Source organism: Heloderma suspectum, chromosome 1, assembly GCF_057233095.1.
Source record: "Heloderma suspectum isolate Gila_16-S chromosome 1, 16-S_ref, whole genome shotgun sequence".
NCBI classification, from domain to species: Eukaryota; Metazoa; Chordata; class Lepidosauria; order Squamata; family Helodermatidae; genus Heloderma; species Heloderma suspectum.
In genome coordinates, this window is record NC_139458.1 from 51,196,259 (window position 1) to 51,220,751 (window position 24,493).

Here is a 24,493-nt window from a genome sequence, read left to right on the forward strand (position 1 = left end):
TCACACCCAGTTTCCTGGGAAGGGATGGCACAGCTGAAAGGCCAATGAGAAACCCAGAGGGGATGTTCATGACAATGGAATGAGAAGCACATTGGAGTAGTATCTGGATTTTTATTAAATTGGCTTTGGTCCGTCAGCAGCAGATGAAGCAGGAAAAGCCAAGTATGCACTACTGAACCCTCTGCTTTTCTTGCTTTGTGTGCCCCTGATGGGCCAAAGCTGATTTCCTGAAAAACATCATCAACTCCGTAGGTGCTGCTGAGTGAATGAGAGAGTTGTTCCCCACCCCTGTCCACATTCCCTTGCTCAGGGAAGTTTACTGGTAGTCCTGAAGTAAGCCCCTGTAGTTGACCCCACACCTCTCCCCTCTCATCCAGGGGGGTGTCTCCATGACAACAGAAGGAGATGGAAGGAGAAGCCAATCATGGCTTACCCAGATTTTTCAAGGAGCCAGCTTCGCTCTGCGCAGGGCTTCACAAGCGAGTGTATCCCACCAGTAAAAGTCACTTCACAGAACATACTTCCAAGGAGGGGGCACATGTTGGAGTGAATGTAATCTGACTGGCAGGGGCTGCTCAACCAATAAGAGAGGCTCCCCCCCTTTCTCCCTTGAGAATAAGAGAACCCCACATTCAGGGGACAAGCCTCATTGACCACAATGGGAGTTACTTCTGAATAGACACTAACTGGTTTGTGTTGGGAAACATAGGGGGAAGGAACAAACTCCTTCCCTCTCTCTCTCTCTCCCCTTCCCCTTACTTCCTTAAATAAACAGGCCTTTCCAGAACACAGTATTCTAGCTGCCCTGCTGTGATCAATTGAAGCTTCGACATCAAGGCTTTCTAAATGCATTATTTCAAATCATGGGAATCTTGGCACACATTTTGAGAACAAGCCTCATTGACCACAGTGGGAGTTACTCCTGAGTAGACACACATATGTTTGTTCTGGGAAAGACAGGGAGGAGAAACAAAGGAAGGGGAAACCAGCCCCCTTTCTAACCCAATGCTGTGCATGAATGAAGGTCTGAATTAGTTACTTCCGAAGGCAATAAACTAAATAAGGGAGAATCGCAGCTTGGGGAAAGCACTTTACAGCCTTTAGGAGATTCGTGCTTTAAAATGTGTTATTTCAATTGGGGGGGAATCTCTGGAGTGCACATTCAGGGGGACAAGCCTTATTGACCACAGTGGGAGTTCTGAGTAGACACTAATTGGTTTGTGCTGGGAAACACAAGGACAGGAAACACCCCTTGACTGGGGTCACGGTAAAAGGTACACCCTTGGGCAGGGCTAGCATACCCGAGGTAAATGTGGGGGTTGGGGCACACAACAACTATACCGCTGAGAACCTGACTTAAGGAAAATAACTGGACTTTAAGCAGCCTCAGGAAATCATGTTTTGCCCTGATAAGGTCCGGGGTGGCTGCTGGATAACCACGACGTCATGTATTCCTAATGATCTCCCAACACAGCCAGCTCAGAGTAAATTGCTCATGGACATACCCCAGCATTGGGGTGAATCCCTGCCCTGTATCTGGAGAAAAAGCAAACCTTGTGGCATGATTCCCACAACGGCGTACTTGAAAGTAAGCCCCATTGAACTCAATGGGGCTTACCCTCCTGCTTGAGACTGCAGGGGAGCAAGATTTACTTCTTACTGGGGAAGTACTGTCTATTTTTTAGTTGCAGGTGTATCGCGCAACTGCGAAGTTCCAGGTGTATTGCCACTGCGAAATAGTGGCTAGCTGCCCTTTCTCCTCCCTCCTCTGTGTATTCCTTATTTGTAGGTGTATCACACAACTGCAAAAAAGCAGCTGGCTGCTCTTTCTCCTCCTCCTGCTCTGTCTATTCTTTATTGTGTACTATATGTAAACTGGGTACTGTTGTTAATGAAACAGGGCTACTGATATTCTCAATGGGAAAAGGAGGCTACTTATTGTGAAAGCAGCCCTATAGTAAATGGGGAAAAAGAGGGAATGGGGTGGTGGTGGCCTCACCCCTTGACCACTTCACTGCCATGTCACAGCCAGGTCACAGAGGCATGCCCAGGATTTAATGCAGAGGGACGGGGCATAGTGCAGGGGAACCACCTGGAAGCCGCTTTAAGTTAAAAATACGGAGTGAAAGGACTTTCACAACATGCGGCTTTTCAAGAGGGATGCAGCTGGTTGGCTGTGGATTGGCTACGACATCATGGGTCCCTAATGACTTTAAGCCACAGCAGCATTGGAGGAAACCTCCCATGTAGGCAGGCCTCTAGACTGGTTGCTAGTAATGGGGGCGGGGGGGGGGGAGCAAAGAATAGCCAGAGAATACTCTTAGGGGAGGACAGTTGAGCTGAGCTCAGAGGGAACAAACAGGGAGCAAAAAGAGCCCAGTCTCTACATGTCTGCTCAGAGAAGTAAGTCCCTGAGCTTAATGAGGCTTACTCCCAGGTAAGAGGATATATCCTGTACCCTCTTACTGGGACGAAGGCCAATTAAGCTGAATGGAGCATCCTTATCTTACTTGATATATATAGATGTGCAGTTTCTTAACTTTATGCAAGCATTCTCCTAGCCCTCAACTAGAAAACCCCTCTCTCAACTGCATTTCTCGTTTAAAAACAACCAAACCACTAACAGACTAGATAACAATTCTGGACTACACTGCAGTGGTGTCATACACTACTCTCCTTCCAGTTCCCAGCAATATGGGTATAATAATCATGGACTACTTTGCAGGGCTGACATAACCCATGCTCAATCACAGAGCCCCCCCCCCCCATGCACACACATAATATGGGTATAATGACAGACTATTTACATTGGCAAGGGTTGTTTGGTTTGGTTTGGTTTTAATGGTTGAAAAAGAAGTTTTTTTAAAAAAGGCTTTTTTGGCATGAACTCCTGTTATTCCTGCTGTCCATTGTTTGGGACTGGATATGTCACTGCCCAATCACTGCTACACTAAAATTCTGGATTTACCAATTGTTTTCTATGGGTGGTCAGGTCAAAATGAACCAGGAAGCCCCTCCTGCAGACAAGTGGTCACTCCATGGCCAAATGTCAATTATAGGTGGTAACAGGCTCATTTCTCACAAAATGCTTGGACAGAATTGTGTCCGAAGATTTTGTCTCACGTCTTGGCTTCTACAAAGGCTAGAGACTTGCTTTTTTATTTTAAAGCTGGGAATCTGGGCTAGCTAGTGGCCCCCCTGAGATGGCGGGCTGGGGGGCTACTTCCCCCCGTAGGCTAATGGTTAATCCAGCCATAGAGGCAGAAGATACTGAGAGAGTGGGACTTCTCTGCAGTGGGAAAATGCTGTCCCCTGTTGGTTCGCCTGGTGACTGTTTTGTTACCTTTTCAGTTTCATTTTTATTTACCCAGGCATTTTAGTTCATTCTCAGTCCTTGATGGAGTTAGTTTTCTACTGCTTCTTTTGCTGAGTTGGTTCTTTATATTGTTTTTTTATTGTGTTCATTTTTATATTGCTGATGCTGACTACTTTTTTTAAATTGCATTTTGATTTTGTGTGTTTGTGAACACACCCTGGGATTATTTTTATTTAGAATCCCTTAATAAATACATGTATACATAAATAAATAAATTCATACCTGATTAATAAAACCACAGTGCCAAATACAAAACCCATAGTCTAAAAAGGGATCTCTATTTTCCTTGCCCCAAAGTCCACCACTTCCTTTCCAACCGTCCTGCCTGTTCCCCTGTGTATAATGCCCCTCAAGGTTGCTCTGCACGTTACTGGACGTTGGTAAAAAAGGAAGCACAGCTCATTCACACTTCCTCTTTTCATGCTTTTGGTAATGTTAAAAACCTCCCACAGTGCATGTTCACAACTGATAAGAACAGCGCAGTCCTACTCAAAAGTAAGCTGCATTGAATTCAGCTAGGCTTACTCCCTGAGATTGCCTTAAACTCTGGAATGCATCACGTGTGAAAATAATTAAAGCAAGACAAAAAGCAGAAGAGAACCATTTAAACATTAATTGTACATTCTAATCAATGTCACTTTTTCATTGAAAAGGTGATTTCAATTATAAAAGTAACTTCCACAGTAGTTTCTACCTTGTACTGCAGGGATAAACATGGGGTACTAGTGGAATTTCTGCACTTAAATTTAACTGAATATGGGACTATCATGTTCTTGTCCTTCTCTTAGCTGGTTGTTCATGTTTTTACTTCCTACAAACCTGTTATACAGGCTAAGTTACTTACAGCTTGCATGCTGCGACATATGAGAATTCTTGCACACGTACAAAAATCAATGGCCTCCATACAAGGTATGAGACCTTGTGCTCTCTTGTACACATACTGTGTATGTGAGATTTCAGGTTGCTCAGCATGGCACTGATCTGCAAAGCATGGTAGCAGTTCCCAGTGTGGGCAGCATGTCTCAAGCAAAAATAGGAATGGGAAAATGTGCTGGATGGTGGGCAGGTTTTCTTTGCTTTATTGTTGTTGCCCAAACAAAGGCTGGTTTGCTGTGCAATGTAGGGTTCCAGCCCACCAACATGGTGTAGCTCATTGTCAACAAGACCAAAGCAGCTTGGGCTATTGCCCCAGTTTTTAATTTGGACCTAAAGCCAAGAAACGCAAGGGTGGTCCATGCCCATAGCACTTTTCTAATTTTTGGCAACCAACCAGAAAGTGAATTCCTTTAGGTTCCCCATGCTCTGAGGCCTCATATATATATATATATATATATATATATACACATACACATACACACACACACACACACACACATACATACACACACATATACATATACACATACTTATAATTATAAGTAATTATAGCCAGTCCTGCTCTATTTCTTTTCCTTTCCTCCTATCCATTTCTACCCCCAGAGCCCACTGTTTTCAGAAGCTCCCAAGCCTACTCAGGCACAATCCTATCACAATTCCTCTCAGCCTCCAAACTTGAAGGCTGATGGGAATCCAATGCAGAGCAGGAGCAGTGTGGAGATGATCTTCACCTCCGCACTCCCCCCACTCCGCATTTTAGCTAGACAGGTGTTTTTGCCCATCTAGCTGAGGCATCAGGGAGGGGGAGGGAAGGAGGCTGGGGCGGCCTCTGGATACGGCATCAGCCAGCCTCCCCAGTCTCCTGCCCTCCCCGCCCACCAGCACGCCCCCTTTCCTTTCCCTCCAAGGTTGCATATGCGATTTCGTAGAGGCAGCCAGTGCAGTTCTCTCTGCACCAGCTGTGAGGAGGTGGGGGAGGGGGCAGGAAGCTCGGACTCCTAGATCCGAAATCAGAGTGTTGACTCCGAGCTTGGATCCAGGAATCTGAAGTATCCTATGGCCCCCCAGACCAAATCGTCTGCTCTGCTATTTCCATAGTACCTGCTTCCCCTCCTTATGTGGTAAACACTAATTTTCTCAATCTTTGTCTTTATCTACCTTTCCTAGTTAGGCCTGTTAGAAGTGGTATACTGGCCCATGTGACAGTCTGTGGTTTTGGATTTTGAAACGGTATTTGAGCTAATTTCTGCTATTAACTATTGCCCATTTTAGTAAGAGCATAATGCATAAATCCACACCTTTGGTTAAAGGCCCCCTTAAACTTGTGCTGGTCATTATATGTGTATACACAGAAGTTATAACATGCCCATATGAACGAGGATGAACCACAAAAATCATGTTAATCTCAGCACTAATGTTGAAGAGAGCACACAACAGCTCCCTCAGCCCGAGACTGAGCCTTGGTTCTTTCCAGGTTTGCAACTGAAATTATATATGTGTATAACAGCAAATTCAACTCTAACACAAAGTGCTTCCAGACGAGACGGTCATTTTCTAGTGCTACCAATCAAAAGGCATTGTGCAGCTATTCCATCTTTCTCTTCTTAACTTTTTGTGTATGTGTGATAAGAAAAAAGATGGAAGAAATGGTGGGAAAATACAGGAGGGTTAGGAATGGAAGATGTCTGAACGGCCCATAAAATTCCTAGAAAATGCAAACTTAAAAGGTATTTTGCATATGCCAAAGAAAGGCTGTTGAAGATACCTTTCTAAAGGTGTAACTACTGCATTTTAATTATTACCATGATAAAGCCCTGCTTGCGGTAGAAAGCCAAAGTAAAGAAACTCACCTTTATGCTAGTAGATGTCATTGCTGAAAATCCAGATGTTATAAGGGTACAGAAGTCATTCAAATGAAGGATTATCTGAAATAGCCATTCTTTTTCTGTGTCATATAAAAGTGGAGGAAAAGAGAGACTGGGTGTTACCATTTCTTTTGTTTACTGATAAATTCATGCTTTAAAATAGGTAATCTTTTAGATTAAACATATTGCTTACCATTACTGATAGTATAGTTTTGAAGCATTAGATGGTCCCCTGTTAATTTTTCTTTCAAATCCAGCTGATGTTGATCATTCGTCACGGGTATCTGTATTTTTTCCTCAGTATTTACTGGAGGCATATTGTTTGTTTCTGAATGTTGGTCACTGTTAAGTTCCTTATCTGAATTCAAAGGAAGTTTTTCTTCTGGAGCATTGTCAGGTAATTTTCTCTTATTGGTTAGATCTACAAATAATTGTAAAGTGGTATCATATTTAATTGTCTCATCAACTACTCTTTGCTTCTGAGGTTTTAGCAGATTGTTTCCAGTATCACAATCCATATCTCTCATTGTCTTTTAGCCATAAAGTTCTCCTATTCGATTTCCCAACATACAGCTAGTAAGAACATTTGAAAAAAAGTGTTACTTTTAAAATCTGTGTAAGATGGGAAAAAACCTTCTTGAACAAATTACCAAATTACACATTAATGCTGGAATCCTATGTGAGAATAGGGCCCATTGAGCACAATGGGATTTACTTCTGAGTAAACGTGCATAGCATTGCACTGTAAGGTATTATCCACTGAAACATCCACAAGTAACACAGAATGACTTTGCCAACATGGTGTCCTCCATATGTTTTCGACTTCAACTCCCATCAGCCCCAGCCAGCATGGCCAATTATCAGGAATGCTGGGAGTTGTCATCCAAAACATCTGGAGGGCACCAAATTGGGAAGGCTGCTATATACACTTATCTATGGGTAAGAACTCAATGGGGCTTACTTCTTCTAAGTAGATGTGTACAGGGCTGCACTGTCATATGGCAATAAGTTCATTATTATTTATTATTTACTAGGGATGTCAACTTATTAAAGATTCTTTAATCTTTAATTAGTTTGACGTTTAATATATTCACATCAGCATCACAGCTAAAGTTGGTTGGTTGCTGTACACAGGAAAAAATAACAAGAACAGGACCTGACATCAGACAAATTCAAATTTAAATAATAAGAAACACACAGAAAATGGAGAAAGACATAAGAGAAGGGGTTGGCAAGATTGGACAGGATACACCTTTGAATAGTAATTTGAATTAGAATCATAGAATCATAGAAAAGTAGGGTTGGAAGGGGCCTATAAGACCATCGAGTCCAAACCCTTGCTCAATACAGGAATTTAAGTCAAAGCATCCCTGACAGATGGCTGTCCAGCTTGAATGCCTCCAGTGTCAGAGAGCCCACTGCCTTCCTAGGTAATTGGTTCCATTGTCATATTGCTCTAACAGTCAGGAAGTTTTTCCCAATGTTCAGCCGGAATCTGGCTTCCTGTAACTTGAGCCCATGATTCCGTGTCCTGCACTCTGGGGTGATCGAGAAGAGATCCTGGCCTTCCTCTCTGGGACAACCTTTCAAGTACTTGAAGAGTGCTATCCTATCTCCCCTCAGCCTTCTCTTCTCAAGGCTAAACATGCCCAGTTCTTTCAGTCTCTCCTCATAGGGCTTTGTTTCCAGTCCCCTGATCATCTTTGTTGCCCTCCTCTGAACCCTCTCCAGTTTGTCTGCATCCTTCTTAAAGTGTGGTGCCCAGAACCGGACACAGTACTCAAGACGAGGCCTAACCAGTGCTGAGTAGAGGAGAACTAGTACTTCATGAGAGTTGGAAGCTATACTTCTATTAATGCAGCCTAAAATAGCATTTGCCTTTTTTGCAGCCACATCACATTGTTGGCTCATATTCAACTTGTGAGTTGAGTCATAGGAGGTGGCAAGTGTGAAAGTGCAGAGGCAAGACATGGTGCTATCCTGTATTTTTCAGAAAACGTCCAGTGCTAGAGAAACAAAGAGCATAAGAAGATACATGAAAAGAGAGTAGATAGATAAGAGGTAAGGGAGTGCAGCCCCTTCATGGATCACTGCCTTGTGGCGAAGGGGCTTGCGTAACTCAGTGAAGCCATAAGCTATGCTGTGCAGGGCCACCCAAGACGGACAGGTCATGGCGGAGAGTTCTGACAAAATGTGGTCCACTGGAGAAGGAAATGGCAACCCACTCCAGTATTCTTGCCAAGAAAACCCCATGGAACGTATCACAAGGCTAAAAGAGATGACACTGGAAGATGAGTCCCTCAGGTTGGAAGGTGTCCAATATACTACTGGGGAAGAGCAGAGGGTATTTCCAAGTAGCGCCAGAAAGAGTGAAGCGGCTGGGCCAAAGCCGAAAGGACACTCAGTTATGGATGTGTCTGGTGGTGAAAAGAAAATCCGATGCTGTAAAGAACAATATTGTTTAGGAACCTGGAATATAAGGTCAATGAATCAAGGTAAGCTGGAGGTGGTCAAACATGAGATGGCAAGATTGAACATCGACATCTTGGGAATCAGTGAACTAAAATGGACAAGCATGGGCGAATTTAATTCAGGTGACCATTATATCTACTACTGCGGGCAAGAATCCCTTAGAAGAAATGGAGTAGCACTCATAGTCAATAGAAGGGTGGGAAAAGCAGTACTGGGGTACAATCTCAAAAACGATAGAATGATCTCAGTACGAATCCAAGGCAAACCATTCAACATCACAGTAATTCAAGTCTATGCTACAACCACTGAGGCCGAAGAAGCTGAGGTTGATCGGTTCTATGAAGACCAACAACACCTTCTAGAACTAACACCAAAAAAAGATGTCCTCTTCATCATAGGGGATTGGAATGCTAAAGTAGGAAGTCAAGAAATCACCGGGATAACAGGCAGGCATGGCCTTGGTGTACAAAATGAAGCAGGACAAAGGCTAATAGAGTTTTGCCAAGAGAACACACTGATCACAGCAAACACTCTTTTCCAACAGCATAAGAGGCGACGCTACACATGGACATCACCAGATGGTCAATATCGAAATCAGATTGATTATGTCCTTTGCAGCCAAAGATGGAGAAGCTCTATACAGTCAGTAAAAACAAGATCTGGAGCTGACTGTGGCTCAGATCATGAGCTGCTTGTTGCAAAATTTCGGCTTAAATTGAAGAATGTAGGGAAAACCACTAAACCATTCAGGTATGACCTAAATCATATCCCTTATGAATATACAGTAGAGGTGAGGAATAGATTTAAGGGATTAGACCTGATAGACAGAGTGCCTGAGGAACTATGGACAGAGTTCCGTAACATTGTTCAGGAGGCAGCAACTCAATCCATCCCAAAGAAAAAGAAATGCAAGAAAGCCAAGTGGCTGTCTGATGAGGCTTTACAAGTAGCTGAGGAAAGAAGGGAAGCGAAAAGCAAGGGGGAAAGGGGAAGATATATCTAACTGAATGCAGAGTTCCAGAGAATAGCAAGGAGAGACAAGAAGGCCTTCTTAAATGAACAATGCAAAGAAATCAAGGAAAACAATAGAATGGGAAAGACTAGAGATCTTTTCAAGAAAATCGGAGATCTCAAGGGAACGTTTTGTGCAAAGACGGGCATGATAAAGGACAAAGAAGGCAGGGACCTCACAGAAGCAGATGAGATTAAGAAGAGGTGGCAAGAATACACAGAAGAACTATACAGGAAAGATCTGAATGTCCCTGATAGCCATGATAGTGCGGTCACTGGACTTGAGCCGGACATCCTCGAGGGTGAAGTCAAGTGGGCCTTAGGAAGCATTACTAACAACAAAGCTAGCGGAGATGACAGTATTCCAGCTGAGCTGTTTAAAATCCTAAAAGATGATGCTGTTGAAGTGCTGCACTCAATATGCCAACAAATTTGGAACACTCAACAGTGGCCACAAGACTGGAAAAAGTCAGTTTACATTCCAATTCCAAAGAAGGGCAATGCCAAAGAGTGTTCAAACTACCGTACGCTCATTTCACATGCCAGCAAGGTTATGCTCAAAATCCTACAAGCTAGGCTTCAGCGGCATGTGAACCGAGAACTACCAGAAGTACAAGCTGGGTTTCAAAGAGGCAGAGGAACTAAAGATCAAATCGCCAACATTTGCTGGATCATGGAGAAAGCAAGAGAATTCCAGAAAAAACGTCTATTTCTGCTTCATTGACCACGCTAAAGCCTTTGATTGTGTAGATCACAACAAACTGTGGCAAATTCTTAAAGAGATGGGAGTACCAGACCACCTTACCTGTCTCCTGAGAAACCTGTACAAGGGTCAAGAAGCAACAGTAAGAAGCAGACATGGAACAACCGAGTGGTTCAAAATTGGGAAAGGAGTACAACCAGGCTTTATATTGTTGCCCTGCTTATTTAACTCATATGCAGAGTACATCATGAGAAATGCCAGGATGGATGAATCACAGGTTGGAATTAAGATTGCCGGGAGAATTATCAACAACCTCAGATACGCAGACAATACCGCCCTAATGGCAGAAAGCGAAGAGGATCTCAAGAGCCTCTTGTTGAGGGTGAAAGTGGAGAGTGCAAAAGCTGGTTTGAAACTCAACATTAAAAAAACGAAGATCATGGCATCTGGCCCCATCACTTCCTGGCATATAGAAGGGGAAGAAATGGAAGCAGTGACAGATTTTATTTTCTTGGGCTCCAAGATCACCGCAGACGGTGACCGTAGTCACGAAATTAAAAGACGGTTGCTCCTTGGGAGGAAAGCTATGCCAAACCTAGACAGCATAGGAAGAAGCAGAGACATCACCTTGCCAACAAAGGTCCATATAATCAAAGCTATGGTTTTCCCAGTAGTAATGTATGGCTGTGAGAGCTGGACTATAAGGAAGGCTGAGCGCCAAAGAATTGATGCTTTCGAACTGTAGTGCTGGAGAAGACTCTTACGAGACCCCTGGACTGCAAGGAGGTCAAATCAGTCCATCCTAAAGGAAATCAGCCCTGAGTGCTCATTGGAAGGACAGATACTGAAGCTGAAGCTCAAATATTGTGGCCACCTAATGTGAAGAGAAAACTCCCTGGAAAAGACCCTGTTGCTGGGAAAGACTGAAGGCAAAAGGAGAAGGGGACGGTAGAGGATGAGACGGCTAGATAGCATCACCGATGCAAGGAATATGAACTTGAGCACACTCTGGGAGAGAGTGGAGGACAGGAAGGCCTGGCGTGCTATGGTCCATGGGGTCACAAAGAGTTGGACACGACTTAACGACTGAACAAGGGAGTGCAGACAACTAATTTTGCAGTAAACCACATGGGATATGATAAGAGGGTGGAGTAATGTTTTGTGGTATTGGAAAAATATACATTTTAGTGAAATTGAGTAGTTGTTAATGGCAAGACGTAGGGCCAAACTAGGTGTGATGCGGGAAATGTGGAATTTCCTTCATAACACTAATGAAAGGACGGGGAGGGGACAGCTTTGCAGGGAAGAATTGGTGAGTGGAAAAGGATACCTATCTTTTTCCTCTGTCCTCTGATTCTCCCCTGCAAATGCTGCCCTCCCAGCCTTTGGAATTTTCCACCAAAAGAGCTAAGTCCTGCTGGAGAGAAACTGCTTTGGGTAGCCATTGGGAAGAGCAGGTAGGGTGAGCAAGTATAGGAGAAGTTAAGCACCCCTCCTTACTGCCAGGTGAACATACTCTGCAAGTGCCCTGCCCTCCACCTGTTGTCCAGTTCCCCATTATCTCTGCAGAAGTGATGTTGGGGCCACATGTCTGCCAAGATAATGTCTAGTTTGGCCCCAAAGGCTGTAATTAGGCTAAAAAGAAACAACATATCAAAAATACCACCATTCCTGAAGGTCCCAAGAGCCTTAGGATCAGTTTTTTATGGCCAGTGGGGGCTGCAGCAGGAAGGAGGGGGCAGGAAAGCCCTGGGCTATAGGTGCAACATCGTTCATGGTTCTTAGGATCCAAGCCACAATCAGTGGAGTGGCCTTTATGAGGATCCTAAAAAATAGGAGCCCTTTCTCCTAAGTGTGTGATTAATTTAATAGACAATAGCTACCACTCAGTTTTGTGAGTGTGAAATACTGATTATTCTCTATTACAAGAAGAGTCAGCATGGCTCTTAAAAGAAACAAGTAATAAATAATACAAACAAAAATAAGAAAGGATTATCAGTATAGTGGAATTAATTCTGTAATGTTGATGGAATCTAAACCTGTTCAGTTTTGTAAGCCTTTTTATCTCCAGTGTGTTACTATGACAAGGAATATGTTATATTCCAGATTCCCAAACTGATAAAGAATTAAATATGACCTTTCCATATAATCTGATCTACATATTTAGTAAACTGTAATTGATTAAAATCTAGATAATTAAGCATCATAGGACGCAATCGAATGCAGGTTTAGACAGAAAAAGTCCTACAACTCCCAGCATTCCCCAACCAGCCATGCTGGCTGGGGAATGCTGGGAGATGTAGGACTTTTTCTGTCTAAACATTCAAGGGATTGTGCTCTTAAGCTACAATCCTATACACACTTTACCACTGAGTAAGCCTCCTAATACATAGGGTTGTGCTGTGAAAAGCTTTTAATTGGTTGATATCCCTGCTTGTGTACCTGCTGAAACTGAGCTTTTGTTGTGGGGATACTGCATTTTCCCAGTACCCATGTAATTATTATACCAATTAAAAATATATATTCTCCATTTGTATTTTCTTTTCTAAATCATGTTGCCTGCAACCTAGACACAGCATGATGCAATATGATATTAATATTACACTTCTGAGTGGGGTATTATCTTGCTGTTCTGTAAGCTTAGAAGAGGCATCAGTTTCTTCCCACATTTTATTGACCCCCCCCCCCCAGTATCTCATCTGTCAGATGTTTCGTTTTTGTTTTTTTTTAAGCAAAGTATTGTTCTTGCTTTGTCAACTTTTATTACCAAAACAGTGGTCTAGTACCTGATTCTGCCTTTTGGACTTCACATATATTTCTGAGGTCCAGCACAACGCCTTGTAGCTCTGGAAGTAAATTCGTTTTGTCCTTCAAACACTTCTCTCGCCCAATGTTTAATTTATTTGCATGTTCCATTGAAGTGTCTGCTTGCTTCCTTTCCCTGTAAATGTCTTCACATGGAAAAGTTGTGATGTCATCATGAAGCTTTTCAAACTTGTGCTCCAGTTGTTCATGTTGTTCACACATATTTCCTTGAAGAATCCTTCTTGATTCCTCAACTAGCTTTAAATAATGTTTCCGGAATCCTCTGAAGACACTGGTTTCTTTCAAGTCCAGCTCTGTATCATTTATCACTTTACCATTATGAACTGTTTCATGGAAAACAGACTCTGCCTCCTGAGTGACAGGTGTATCATCTTTTTGGTTGTCATTTCTTGAGTCTGCAGTAATAGATTTTTCCTGGAAGTGGCTATATATTTCCCCCTGAGGCTCCTGTTCCATCATTTTAACATTATCTAAATAATGAATAATTTTTGTGCTCTGAACTTCACCTTTGTCTTGTTTAGAGTCACTTCCCACTACATCAGCCTCCCACTTCTTGGTCTTAATCTGGGTTACAATAATATTTTGACTATTTTTTGTAGAGTCTTCTGTATATTTATTTTGAAATAGCTCCCCAAGTAACCACGATGTTTTATAAAAAATATTACTCACAACACCTCCTTCCCCGGTCTTGTCCCTTCTGCCATCTATGTTCTTGTGTTCTGTTTCTTTCTCACTCTCTAGATCTTTGCGGGGAGGTTGTTGGCTATCTCTTGCATGCCCAGAATAAGTTATTTTTTCTACATGGTTTAGATTTTTAGGAAGAAGAGCAATTTCGTCTTGGGCAAATGTTTCATCATCAGGATCTAAAGCTAAATGGTGTGTGTCCAAGCCATCTTTAGTATGTAGAGGTATGTGGTCCATATGATGATCCACAGCCTCAAGATGATGGGGAATATCATGTGAGAAAAGTTTGCTAGGATTATCATTATGGTCTGTATCAAATATCTTACTTTGCACTTCTATGTGCAGTGCTGAATTTTCATTAGGAGTACTTTCAACTACATCATGCTGTTTCTGAATTAAACTACTATAGGTAGTTTTCACTAAACTATCTTCAGTTCTTTTCTGAGCGGTTAGCCCAGGTAATTTTGGTGTTGCATACACTACTGTTTGCTGATATTCAGATTTAGTATCTTCAGTATTTAGAATGCCATCTATTTGTTTATGTTTAGCTGAGATTCTAAATTTCTTCTCTTCTAAATCAGCTCTTAAATGTTTTTTTGTATCACATACCATCTGATTTATGCACTTTTTATCAGGCCCTAAACTTATGATATTGCTATCTTCACCCTCAGACAGCTTAGGCTGGGAAGATGAGATTTCGTGTTCATCTTTTAACTCTTGTTTATCTTCCTTCTGATATGTCAAACCTACAAGGATTTGAGGTGAATGCATACTTTTCTTAGCAAAAGTGCCAGAGCTAGGATAAGATAAGAGAGTTTGTTCTTGCAGACCATGATCATAAGTAAACTTTGCTGTTAATGAAGGATCACTAACGTGAGCATGATCAAAATGTTCTTCAACTGTTTTTGAACTGTGTTCCTTTTCAGTACTTTGTTCATCTTGTGGGTCCTGAGAGTCTTCTATTTGCATATCATTGGTGACAGACTCATAACTCATTATATGTCTGGCATGCCCAGAAAACTCCTTTTCACTTTGAAACACTTCTGGAGATGCAGCCACCGGAGATAGTCCTTGGGTTTTTAATATATTTGGAACCTTTTCATTTGTTTGTTTGTTTGATTTATTGTCTGTATCTTGCTTATCACTTCCTTGTTTCCCCTCACTAGGTTCTGAAACATGTTGTGAAAAATGCATTTGTTCTTTTGCTCTTCTTTCTTGAGCAAAGTGATTTATACCTTCCTTAGCGATTACACTTTTGTTCAACTCATCATCGTTGTTTATAGGAAAATAATATTTGATGACATCAGGTGACACACTTTCTATACGTTTCACATCGGCAAGTTCATTTTCTTTGTAAGAATCTATAACATCATCTTCCTGTATAACGTTGTTTATATGTGTTTCTGAAGGTAATTTAAAAGAACACAATGGATCTGAAATCTGAACCCTCTTCATAACGTCATTGTAATCTATGACAGGTGTATGTCTACTCCCATCCAAAACTTTTGAGATTAAATACTTATTTTCATTAGCATTCTGTTTGCTAGATCTGGAATCTCTGTTAACCATCTTGTACTGTTCTGATGACTGTTGTACATTAAATTTTAATTCTGGTGCTTCATGTTGTTGTTCCAATAAAAATGATTTGTTATCTTTTGTATTAGTAAATTCTTCTTTGTTCTCCTCAGTACTTTTTTCCTTGGGCTTTTGATTCCTGAACAAGGAATCTATGATGCGCTCTGATGAATATTCTTCAGATGAAGCTGGAGATGTATTTGTTAATAACTGAGCATCTTTTATTACATTTTCACTGTCTCTATTGTTTTGCATTGTTGATGAAGGTAACAAAATGTCTTTGTTGGAAAAATCTTCCTTCACAGTTGCTTCTTTGTCCTTTTTCTGATGGGACTGTTTTTTCTCTCCTACTTCTTTGATTCTCAGTAGTAATTCAACACTACTTGTAGATTGGCTATTTTCATCCTTGGAGCTCAATCTTTGCAAATAATTCTTATTTTCATCTGTAAAACTTTGAAAGCTAAGCAGATGTTTATAATGGCTAAAGGAAAGGAGGCACTGGGGCTCTTCAAACTTGCTGGGCTTTTCTTCAGAATTAGTGGCATCTTTTAAGTCACCCTTCCCCAACCTGGTGCCCTCCATATGCATTGGACTCCAGCTCCCATAATCCCCAGCCAGCATGGCCCAGGTTGGTGTTAAGTCTATGTCTTGAGAGGAGCTGGAAGAAAATGGGAACTGATCTGCATTCTGGACATCTTGAGAAACTCCTTCTTCCTCCTTTTTTTGATTATGAAAAAGATTTGCTTTAACATCTGTGATATCAGTGGAGGAATGTTTATTAAAGTCTATCTGGCTATTTTTGCCATCTGGCTTCCTAACCATCTCTTCTACTTCATTGTTTTCCATTAGCTGGGATTTTTCTGATAACATTTGTTCTCTTGTCCCTTGTATAACTGGATTAGTTCCATCTGATACATCAAGAATGATTTCATCTTCACCTGGATTGTCACTTGACTGTGAAAAATTATCTGAATATTCTTTCAGTACCTTTTTATGTGTTACCAGGCTACTTTCTTCTTCTTCATCTTCCATTCTTTCAGTCATTTCTCCTTTTGATTTCCTCTCTAGATACATTTCTGAGGCCTGCAAAAGTGAATTCTTTACTTGTTCAATTTTATCTGGTCTAATTGCTTTCTCATCATATGGTATTAGGGCAGGTTTTTCATGGGAATAGATGACTTCACTAGTATAATCTTTTTGCTCTAGTGAATCAACTAGCTCTAAAGATGCAGGTTGTTTGGCCTCCAGAAAACGAACGATATTTTTATCTTCTATATGGGAATGACCCTGTATTTCCAAACTCTCTGAGGTATAGTCCTTAGGCTTTATATACTTAGTTATTTGTATACACTGATTGTAAGAGTGTCTGTGTTCTAACTTAGATTTTACTGATGGAATATGTGGTGTATTACCTTTGGTTAATTCACTATCCTGAGTTGTTTCTCTACTTCCTTCATTACTTTTAGCTGCTAAAGAAGAAAGCAAAACATTTTCCTGAGAAGAATCAATATGCCTGTTTTCTGACACCTTTTCAATACCATTTGGATTTAATAGTAACTGTTCTTTACTTTCTTTATCTATATGTAATATTTCATCACCCTTTTTAGATTTGATGGTTTCCTCAATAGACTTTACATCCTTTTGTGCATCTTGTACATTTGTGTTTCCTTTAGATATAACCCCCTGAAAATTCAGTACATTTGTAAAATAACTAATAGAGAAGAAGGACTGAGTACTCTCCGGGTTTTCTTCCCTTGTAGTTTGGCTATCTATTGGATCAAAACCTTGACCTATACTATGAGATGGTGTAAGCTGATCTACAACTGATTCCTGTGAGCTCTGAGTAGCTACAGACTCATGCCCTGGTTGATTACCTGATGTGACCCTATTAAAATCAATTATGCTGCTAAACACACTTTCATACCAACCTGACTGGTCATTTGTTCTTTCTAACTCCATTATAGCTTTAATGTTAACATTTTCCATAACTTTATCACCTGATACTGAATCCTGTTCTGCATAGGGAGACTTGAATATTTCATCAACAAGCTCAGTGGAGAAAGAGGAAGCTGCTGCATTGAAATCTGTATGTTCCTTTGCTTTTTTAACATCTGTGCCAGGGATTTCTTGATCATATTTTTCTTTGTGTTGTTCTTCATGGAATGTTGATTTGACTATTTGCTTTGGAGTTTCTTTATCATATTTATCTTGTTTTTCATAGAGCTTTGATTCATCTGTTTGTTTTCTTAAGCCTTCGTCCATTAAAGTTGACTGTGCACTTGGAGGTGGTAGTTCTTCATTTTGATCTGCTTCTTCTCCACCTGCAAACTTTTCTTTGATTTCATTTTCTTTTGTATACCCAAAAGTTAAAACATCACGTAACTCCAGATCAAACCAACTTGATTTAGATTGTTCAGGATAACTATCCCCTTCCTTTTTTGTTTCTGATACTGTAGTACTGCCATGATGGTCAGCATTCCCAGCAGTGGTGGAGCTGTCATGGATTTCTGGATAATCTTCTTTGTACAGCAAACCAACTCCTGATTTTTCACTTCCAAAATGCAGCAAATCTGTCAAAGTACTTTGAAACCAGCTAGAGGTTGTTGTCTCAATTTTACCCTCTTCATTTAGTTTTTTTAAGTCACTATCATCAGTTATTGCTATTTTTCTGCGCCTGAATGTAATTTCTTCTGTAGTCTGTGAGATTTTTCTAGCAGCCTCCTCATTTTCTTTGCTTTCCAAACCAAGCCAACCTGCAATACCAGAAACAATCCCAGTAGACTTAGCTGGAGCTGGTTTCAGAGTCTGACTAATCTGGTCTTCTTGCTTAATAGTCTCACCTTGTTTAATCTTGCTATCTCCAGTTCCTGAATCACCATGGCTTGTAGTTTCCAGAGTATTCAGGTCTTTGGATTTGCTGTCAAATTCATAATTGTCAAGAAATGGTTCTTTATATGCCTTTTGGAAAGAAATACCTGGAGGTTTTAGGACCTCATCTTCAGAAATTTTAAATTCTGAGGCTTGTTCATCTCTGTGAAGAGACATATATTCATTTTCTTCATCATGATAATTAAGTATGCTGTCCTCATTTTCAAAGACATATTCCTCTCCATCAAAACAAAGGAAATCCGTTTCCTAAAAATAAGAACATGCATGAAGTGAAATTACCACTACACATGTAAGATTTTATAGATAGCTGCAGTAGGGTCTCCAGTCCTATTTCTCTTCAAGTTCTTAACATAAAATCATTAATCATTTCAAAAAGTATGCAAATGTTAAAAAAGGGAAGTTAGTAAGGCTGCAATCCCGTACACACTTACCAGGGAGTAAGCCCCACTGAACTCAGTGGGACTTACTTCTGAGTAGACATGCACAGGATTGTACAGCAAGTAAGTACTTTGTGAGATGTACATTCTCATTACAAATAAGCACTTAGGTAGTACTTGAATCTGAGCAACTTTACTGTTTTTATGAGACAAAGTTGGGTAGTTCATGCATATGAAAGGGAACTTTAAAGCATATTTTACACATATGTATAGCATTAGCATGTATTGTTAGTAATACATAAACCTATACCATAATCTGAGAATTAGAACCACAAATGTCATGCAAAATATTAGGATGTCATTTACAGCTTAGTCCTATGTTATTTTATTCAGAAGTAAGTCTGAGTTCAGAGTTAGAGTTAGAGAAGATGAGCAGAAGGATGCTATTGTGCTCATGTCTTGCTTGGGGGCTTTCTGTCTGATCCAGCATGGCTCTTCTTATGCTCCTAAGCAGGTATTTACTTTAATCTGATTTTATTTAGTTGATTTGAGCCAGATTTATTTACATATACAGTTATTTTTCGTATGTCACTAGTTAATAACCAGTTTTTCTGGAGGGCAAAATTGTCTGCTGTCGAGTCCTGTTTTCGTGTATGCTGCTTACCCTCATATGGTTGGCAATTAGGGGGCCAGATGGCTTTACTTGGTATGCCAGATTTGGTTCAGGGGGCACCAGTTGCTGACCCCTTGTACATTATTATGATTCTTAGTGTAATGTGTATGTGTTTTGAAGTTTGCCGCTGTTATTTTGCTTTAGGAAAGAAAATGGGATTAAAACACTGAAAAATCAAATAAAACCTGCCAGGATGTAAATCCCATTTAATTCAGTGGTGTTTATATAGGCTTAGGAATAGTCTGTGAATGCATATCTATACAGATACTCATAAATCACTACGTTCTGATGACGTTAGAAACATTATAAGCAGAGCTTCAATTTGTGTTGTTCCTAGCCATGCTCCACATCTTCAAAAAAATCCTAACTCTCCTGCACCCTATCTGTTTATTCTCCACCACTAATGGCATATGGATGGCAGCAGCCCCTTTACAGTGAAGTCCAGGCTGTGCTCAGGGAAGGGGGCATTCTCCTTTCCTTGGCCTAGCCTGACCAAGCCCTCTGTGCAAGGCAGGCCTGAAGGATCAGATCACACCAGGCCTAGCTAGATCGTGCTCAGGAAAGGAGAGTGCCACATTCCTTCAGTGCAGCTAGTCTTACTTATATTTATTTATTTCAGGCAGGAGTGGGCAACTTGTGGCCTGCCAAATATTGTTGGACTGCAACTAGGGAGGGCATTGTAACTCAGTGGTAGAGCACAAGCTTGGCATGCAGAAGGTCCCAGGTTCAATCCTTGGCATCTCCAGGTAGGGCTAGGAAGGAATCCTGCCTGAAACCCTGGAGAGCCGCTGCCAGTCAGTGTCAAACAGTATTGGGCTAGATAGACTAATAGTCTGACTCAGTGCAAGGCAGCTTCTTGTGTTCTTAACTCTCATAATCTCTCACCATTGGCCATGCTGGCTAGGGCCGATGGGAGTTGTGGTCCAACAGTATCTGGAGGGCCACAAGTTGCTCACTCCTGATTTAAGGTATTTCCGTACCACCGTTCTGAAACTCACCAAGGTGGTGCTCAAATGGAAAAAAGAAGGTATAATAAGAACAGAAAAACAAGCCAAAAACACACTCGCGTTTCTTCTATTTGTAGCACCTACCAAGAACATAAGATGTTGATAGTCATATATTACTTTACCTTAGTTGGCACTTCTACTTCTTTTGTAATAAAAATGTCTTCGGTCTTGACAGCATCCATTGGGAAATATCCAAAATCTGTGCCTTTCTATAAGAATTGAACATTCCACTTTTTATTATATATTAAAAGCACTGTGCTTTTGCATTTGAAAATGGTGACACAATTATAAGAACCTCTGCATTTGTAATAAAAACTCTTATCTAGCCTCAGAAAATTTTTCTCTCTCTCTTCTTAAAAGTACACTGGTAGAACTTTACATTTGTATTGCTCTACATATTATTAAAATTACTCTTGCATGTTATGATATTTTTATTGATCAAATCTATATCCTACTTTCCACTAACAATACTGCTCAAGCTGGCTAACAGTAATAAACTACAGATAAAATACAAAATAATAATTAAAACATAACAATCCATAAATTAGGGAGCAATCCTATGGCCACTAGACAGCGGCTAGATGGCCATAGGATATGCTGTTTTCTGGGAACTGACCTACCTCCACTTCTGCGCTGCCTTGGAGAAGCCCCATTCCCCATGCGGAGAAGCCCCATCCTCTGCGCTCACAAGAGGAGCGCAGAGAGGCTGAAAAAGGGTGTGGCTAGGGGCGTTTTGGGCGGGGAGAGCAGAACTGCGTGTACAACACATCCTATGTGTCCTACAGCAGCCTCCTCTCCTGCTTGCCCCCACCCCCCGTGGCTAGACAGCTGCAATCGGCTGTCTAGCAGAGAAAGCAGGGCAGGAGAGGCGTGGAGGGAATGATCCCCCCGTGCTTCTCCTGCCTTGCTTTGGATAGGCGGTTGCCTCCGAGTTTGGAGGCAGCCGCCTATCTAGACAGGATTGCACCCTTAAAAACAGATCAATAAAAATAATATTTAATAACGTTTGTAACAAACTTTTAACTATCATTTGAGCACTACTGTATATAATAATGGTCTTATCATGCTCCACAGTGGTTCTGGTAAAAATTCTGTTTACTATAACTAGAAATAGGGATATGACATAAAATGGCATAGAAATATACTAGTTCACATAGATCAAAGTAATGTAATCCTGGGTGCACACTCTCAATGTTAAATTACATTTCTGATGTGGAATTTTATCAGAAAATATTACAGTCAATGTAAAGGGGATTTAAAAGGATGTCACTGTCTGCCACACTATCCACGCATGAAAAAAGTTACGGCTCCCCTGGACAATTACATTTTACATTATTGCATGGTATTAAGGACAAAAGATTGTGAGCACCAGTAACACTGTTAATGGCTCCCTGCGATGAGCCACTGGCTGCAATGACACAGTGGTCCACAGGTTCAAGAGATAAAGCATATCACATGTGTTCTGCACATGCTGATCCTGTGAGTTAATGTGAACGAAGACTTATTGTAAGGAGAGTCCGACTCTGTCCTTGACCGAACATGTGGTCTGCAGATGATAGCTGCTCTGATTCTGAGCGCAGACCACCCATAAATTATGAGTGTGGCAGTACTCTAAGTACTCTAAAGCAGTCACAACAGGCTAGCAGCATTACTTCGATCTGTTTGCATATATTTATTTTATTTATTTATTTTTATTTTATTTATTTCATTTCCATACCGCCCAATAGCCGAAGCTCTCTGGGCGGTTCACAAAAATTAAAACCAAACAGCCCACAATAAAACAATTTAAAATATACAGAACATTAAAACATTTATTTACAATATTTATATACCGCGCCACATCAAAGTGAAAAGCAAGATAAAAGAATAAAGTCCCATAATTAAAACAATTAAAACGTTTTCAAAGAAAATTTTCAAAGAACCGATTCTGAACATAATAAACCACGGCTGGTCACTCAGGGAAAGCCTATAGAAATAATAACGTCTTCAGGAGGCACCGAAAGCAACACAACGTTGGCACCTGCCTGACCTCCAAAGGCAGGGAATTCCACAGGAAGGGGGCCACTATGCTGAAGGCTCTCTTCCTGATGGACTCCAACCAGGCCATAGGTCTATATGGAACCACCAGGAACAAGCCCTCCAATGACCTCAGTGACTGAACAGGTTGGTAAAGAAGAAGGCACTCTCTCAGGTATCCTGGTCCCAAGTTGTTTAGGGCTTTGTACACTAGTACTAATACCTTAAACCTGGCCCAGTAGCAAATAGGCAGCCAGTGCAGTTGCCTCAGCAAAGGAGTTACATGCTGGAAAGGGGCAGCTTCTGACAACAGCTGAGCTGCTGCATTCTGCACTAGCTCCAGCTTCCGGACCAGCCTCAAGGGCAGCCCGACATAGAGTGCATTGTAGTAATCCAGCCTGGAGGTTACTAATGCCTGTACCACTGTGGCCAAGCTATCCCTGTCCAGGAGAGGCTGTAGCTGGCAAACCAGCCGAAGCTGGTAAAAGGCACTCTGAGCCACTTGGGCCACTTGGGCCTCCAGCGACAATGATGGAACTAGGAGTACCCCCAGACTACGAACCTGATCTTTCAGAGGGAGTGCAACACCCTCTGATGTATGTGACATCTAAGAACATAGAGATACATATCTACTATTTCTTTAAGGCAGATACAACATAAGGTACACCCACTCACCAACCTTGCGGTGCCCGTGGATGCATGATATCAAGAACCCCACTTGTGGAGTGCAATCCTATACACTTAGAAGTAAGTCCCACTGTGTTCACTGGGACTTTCTCCTAGGTTAGAATGTATAGGATTGTAGCTTTAGTTAAAAAAAAAAGTGTAGATATAACTGAATTCGGATTGCTCATAAAGAAAACGTTGCCTTTTAAAATACTTACACTTCCTGCCCATAAATCCTCCCTTTTCCTGGAAAGTTTGAAGTACACCATTATCTCTTCCCCAGTTTTGAAGTTCAGATAGCGGCAGTCAGGCCCTGTATAGTCTTTAATGGCAAGCACTCTGCTCATTGAAGCTGGATATATGTAAAAACAAACAGAGGCAACATTTGAAGAGCATTGTGATATTATTAATCAAGATGTGCAAAACAAATTAATTGAACAGAACCAAGTTAACAGAAGCAAAGATTTATCTAGTCAGTGAACATGTACTCCAACCATTTTGCAATAGTCTCTGATTCAAAAATAGTCATGCAATATCAAGTTCAGAAATAATGGCATGAGATGGGGGACAGCATTGCTGTGAAGGAGAGCATACATTTCATACATCATACAGGAGAGCATACATCATTTCCCCAAACCAGAGCAGATTTGTACTGCAGTGCTGGAGAGGGAGAGCACAGAGTTTTTAATAGTACTGTGCTGAAATTTTAATTTATTTCATTTAGGAGGTCAGCCCAAGGAGTGAGCACAAGTGTCCAGTCTTTCATTGTACAATCATCTCTCTGGCAGTCTGTAGTCTTCTCAGCTTCCTACACTTCAATTAAAGCCCAGTTTAAGGCACCATGAGATAATTCCTCCCACAGGACGTTTTTCAGATCAGGATGTGCAGGCAGCCTGGGAGGCTAGCTGTGATTAGGTAAGCTCAAAAACACCGCAAACATAAATGATCCTGAATGAGGCAGAACAATGGAAGCCACTTTCATGGGGAAAGAAAACTTTCAGGAAATTGGAAGACAGATTTTGACAGAGCACCTCATCCCTGAAATCAGACACAACAGTGCCCCCACCTGCATTGTGGTGGATGCAAATTGGGGGCCAGCCTGCCAAGACAGTTGATGCTGTGGCAGCACAAAAAAACCCAACCAAAACAGAAAGAAGCTGTGCTACAAGCCCTACAAATGGGAAGTCCTATCTATGAGAAATGGTTGAGAATTTCTCCTCCCGCTGGAGAAATTTGATGAAATTGCCTCCCAAATTTCTCTGCCTATACATAAGGTGGAGAATTTCAAGAGGCCATTTGTGCACAGCTCTAGTTTTTAAAGCTCCTGTTCACACAAGCACTAAATCTTGCATTTCCAAGACAAACTAGCCTGACCCTGAGTATATTAACAAAATTTATCCGTGCAGAGCTCAATGTGTTCTGTGTCACATTTAAACTCAGCTGCTGGTGTGTGCATGTGTAACATGATCATACCAGG

General features: G+C 41.3%; 1 protein-coding gene across 1 annotated transcript in view; it reads right to left on the minus strand.

Annotated features, from left to right (window-relative positions):
* The window catches only part of MIA2 (MIA SH3 domain ER export factor 2), an 83,212-nt gene that overhangs the window by 44,473 nt on the left and 14,246 nt on the right, over positions 1-24,493 (minus strand). The window contains exons 3-7 of the mRNA XM_084842929.1: positions 23,235-23,368; positions 20,457-20,543; positions 13,090-18,523; positions 6,311-6,538; positions 6,103-6,197 (exon numbers count right to left, since the gene is read on the minus strand). Of these exons, the coding sequence (XP_084699055.1) occupies positions 6,103-6,197; positions 6,311-6,538; positions 13,090-18,523; positions 20,457-20,543; positions 23,235-23,368 (5,978 nt within the window). The remainder of the gene's footprint in view (positions 1-6,102; positions 6,198-6,310; positions 6,539-13,089; positions 18,524-20,456; positions 20,544-23,234; positions 23,369-24,493) is intronic.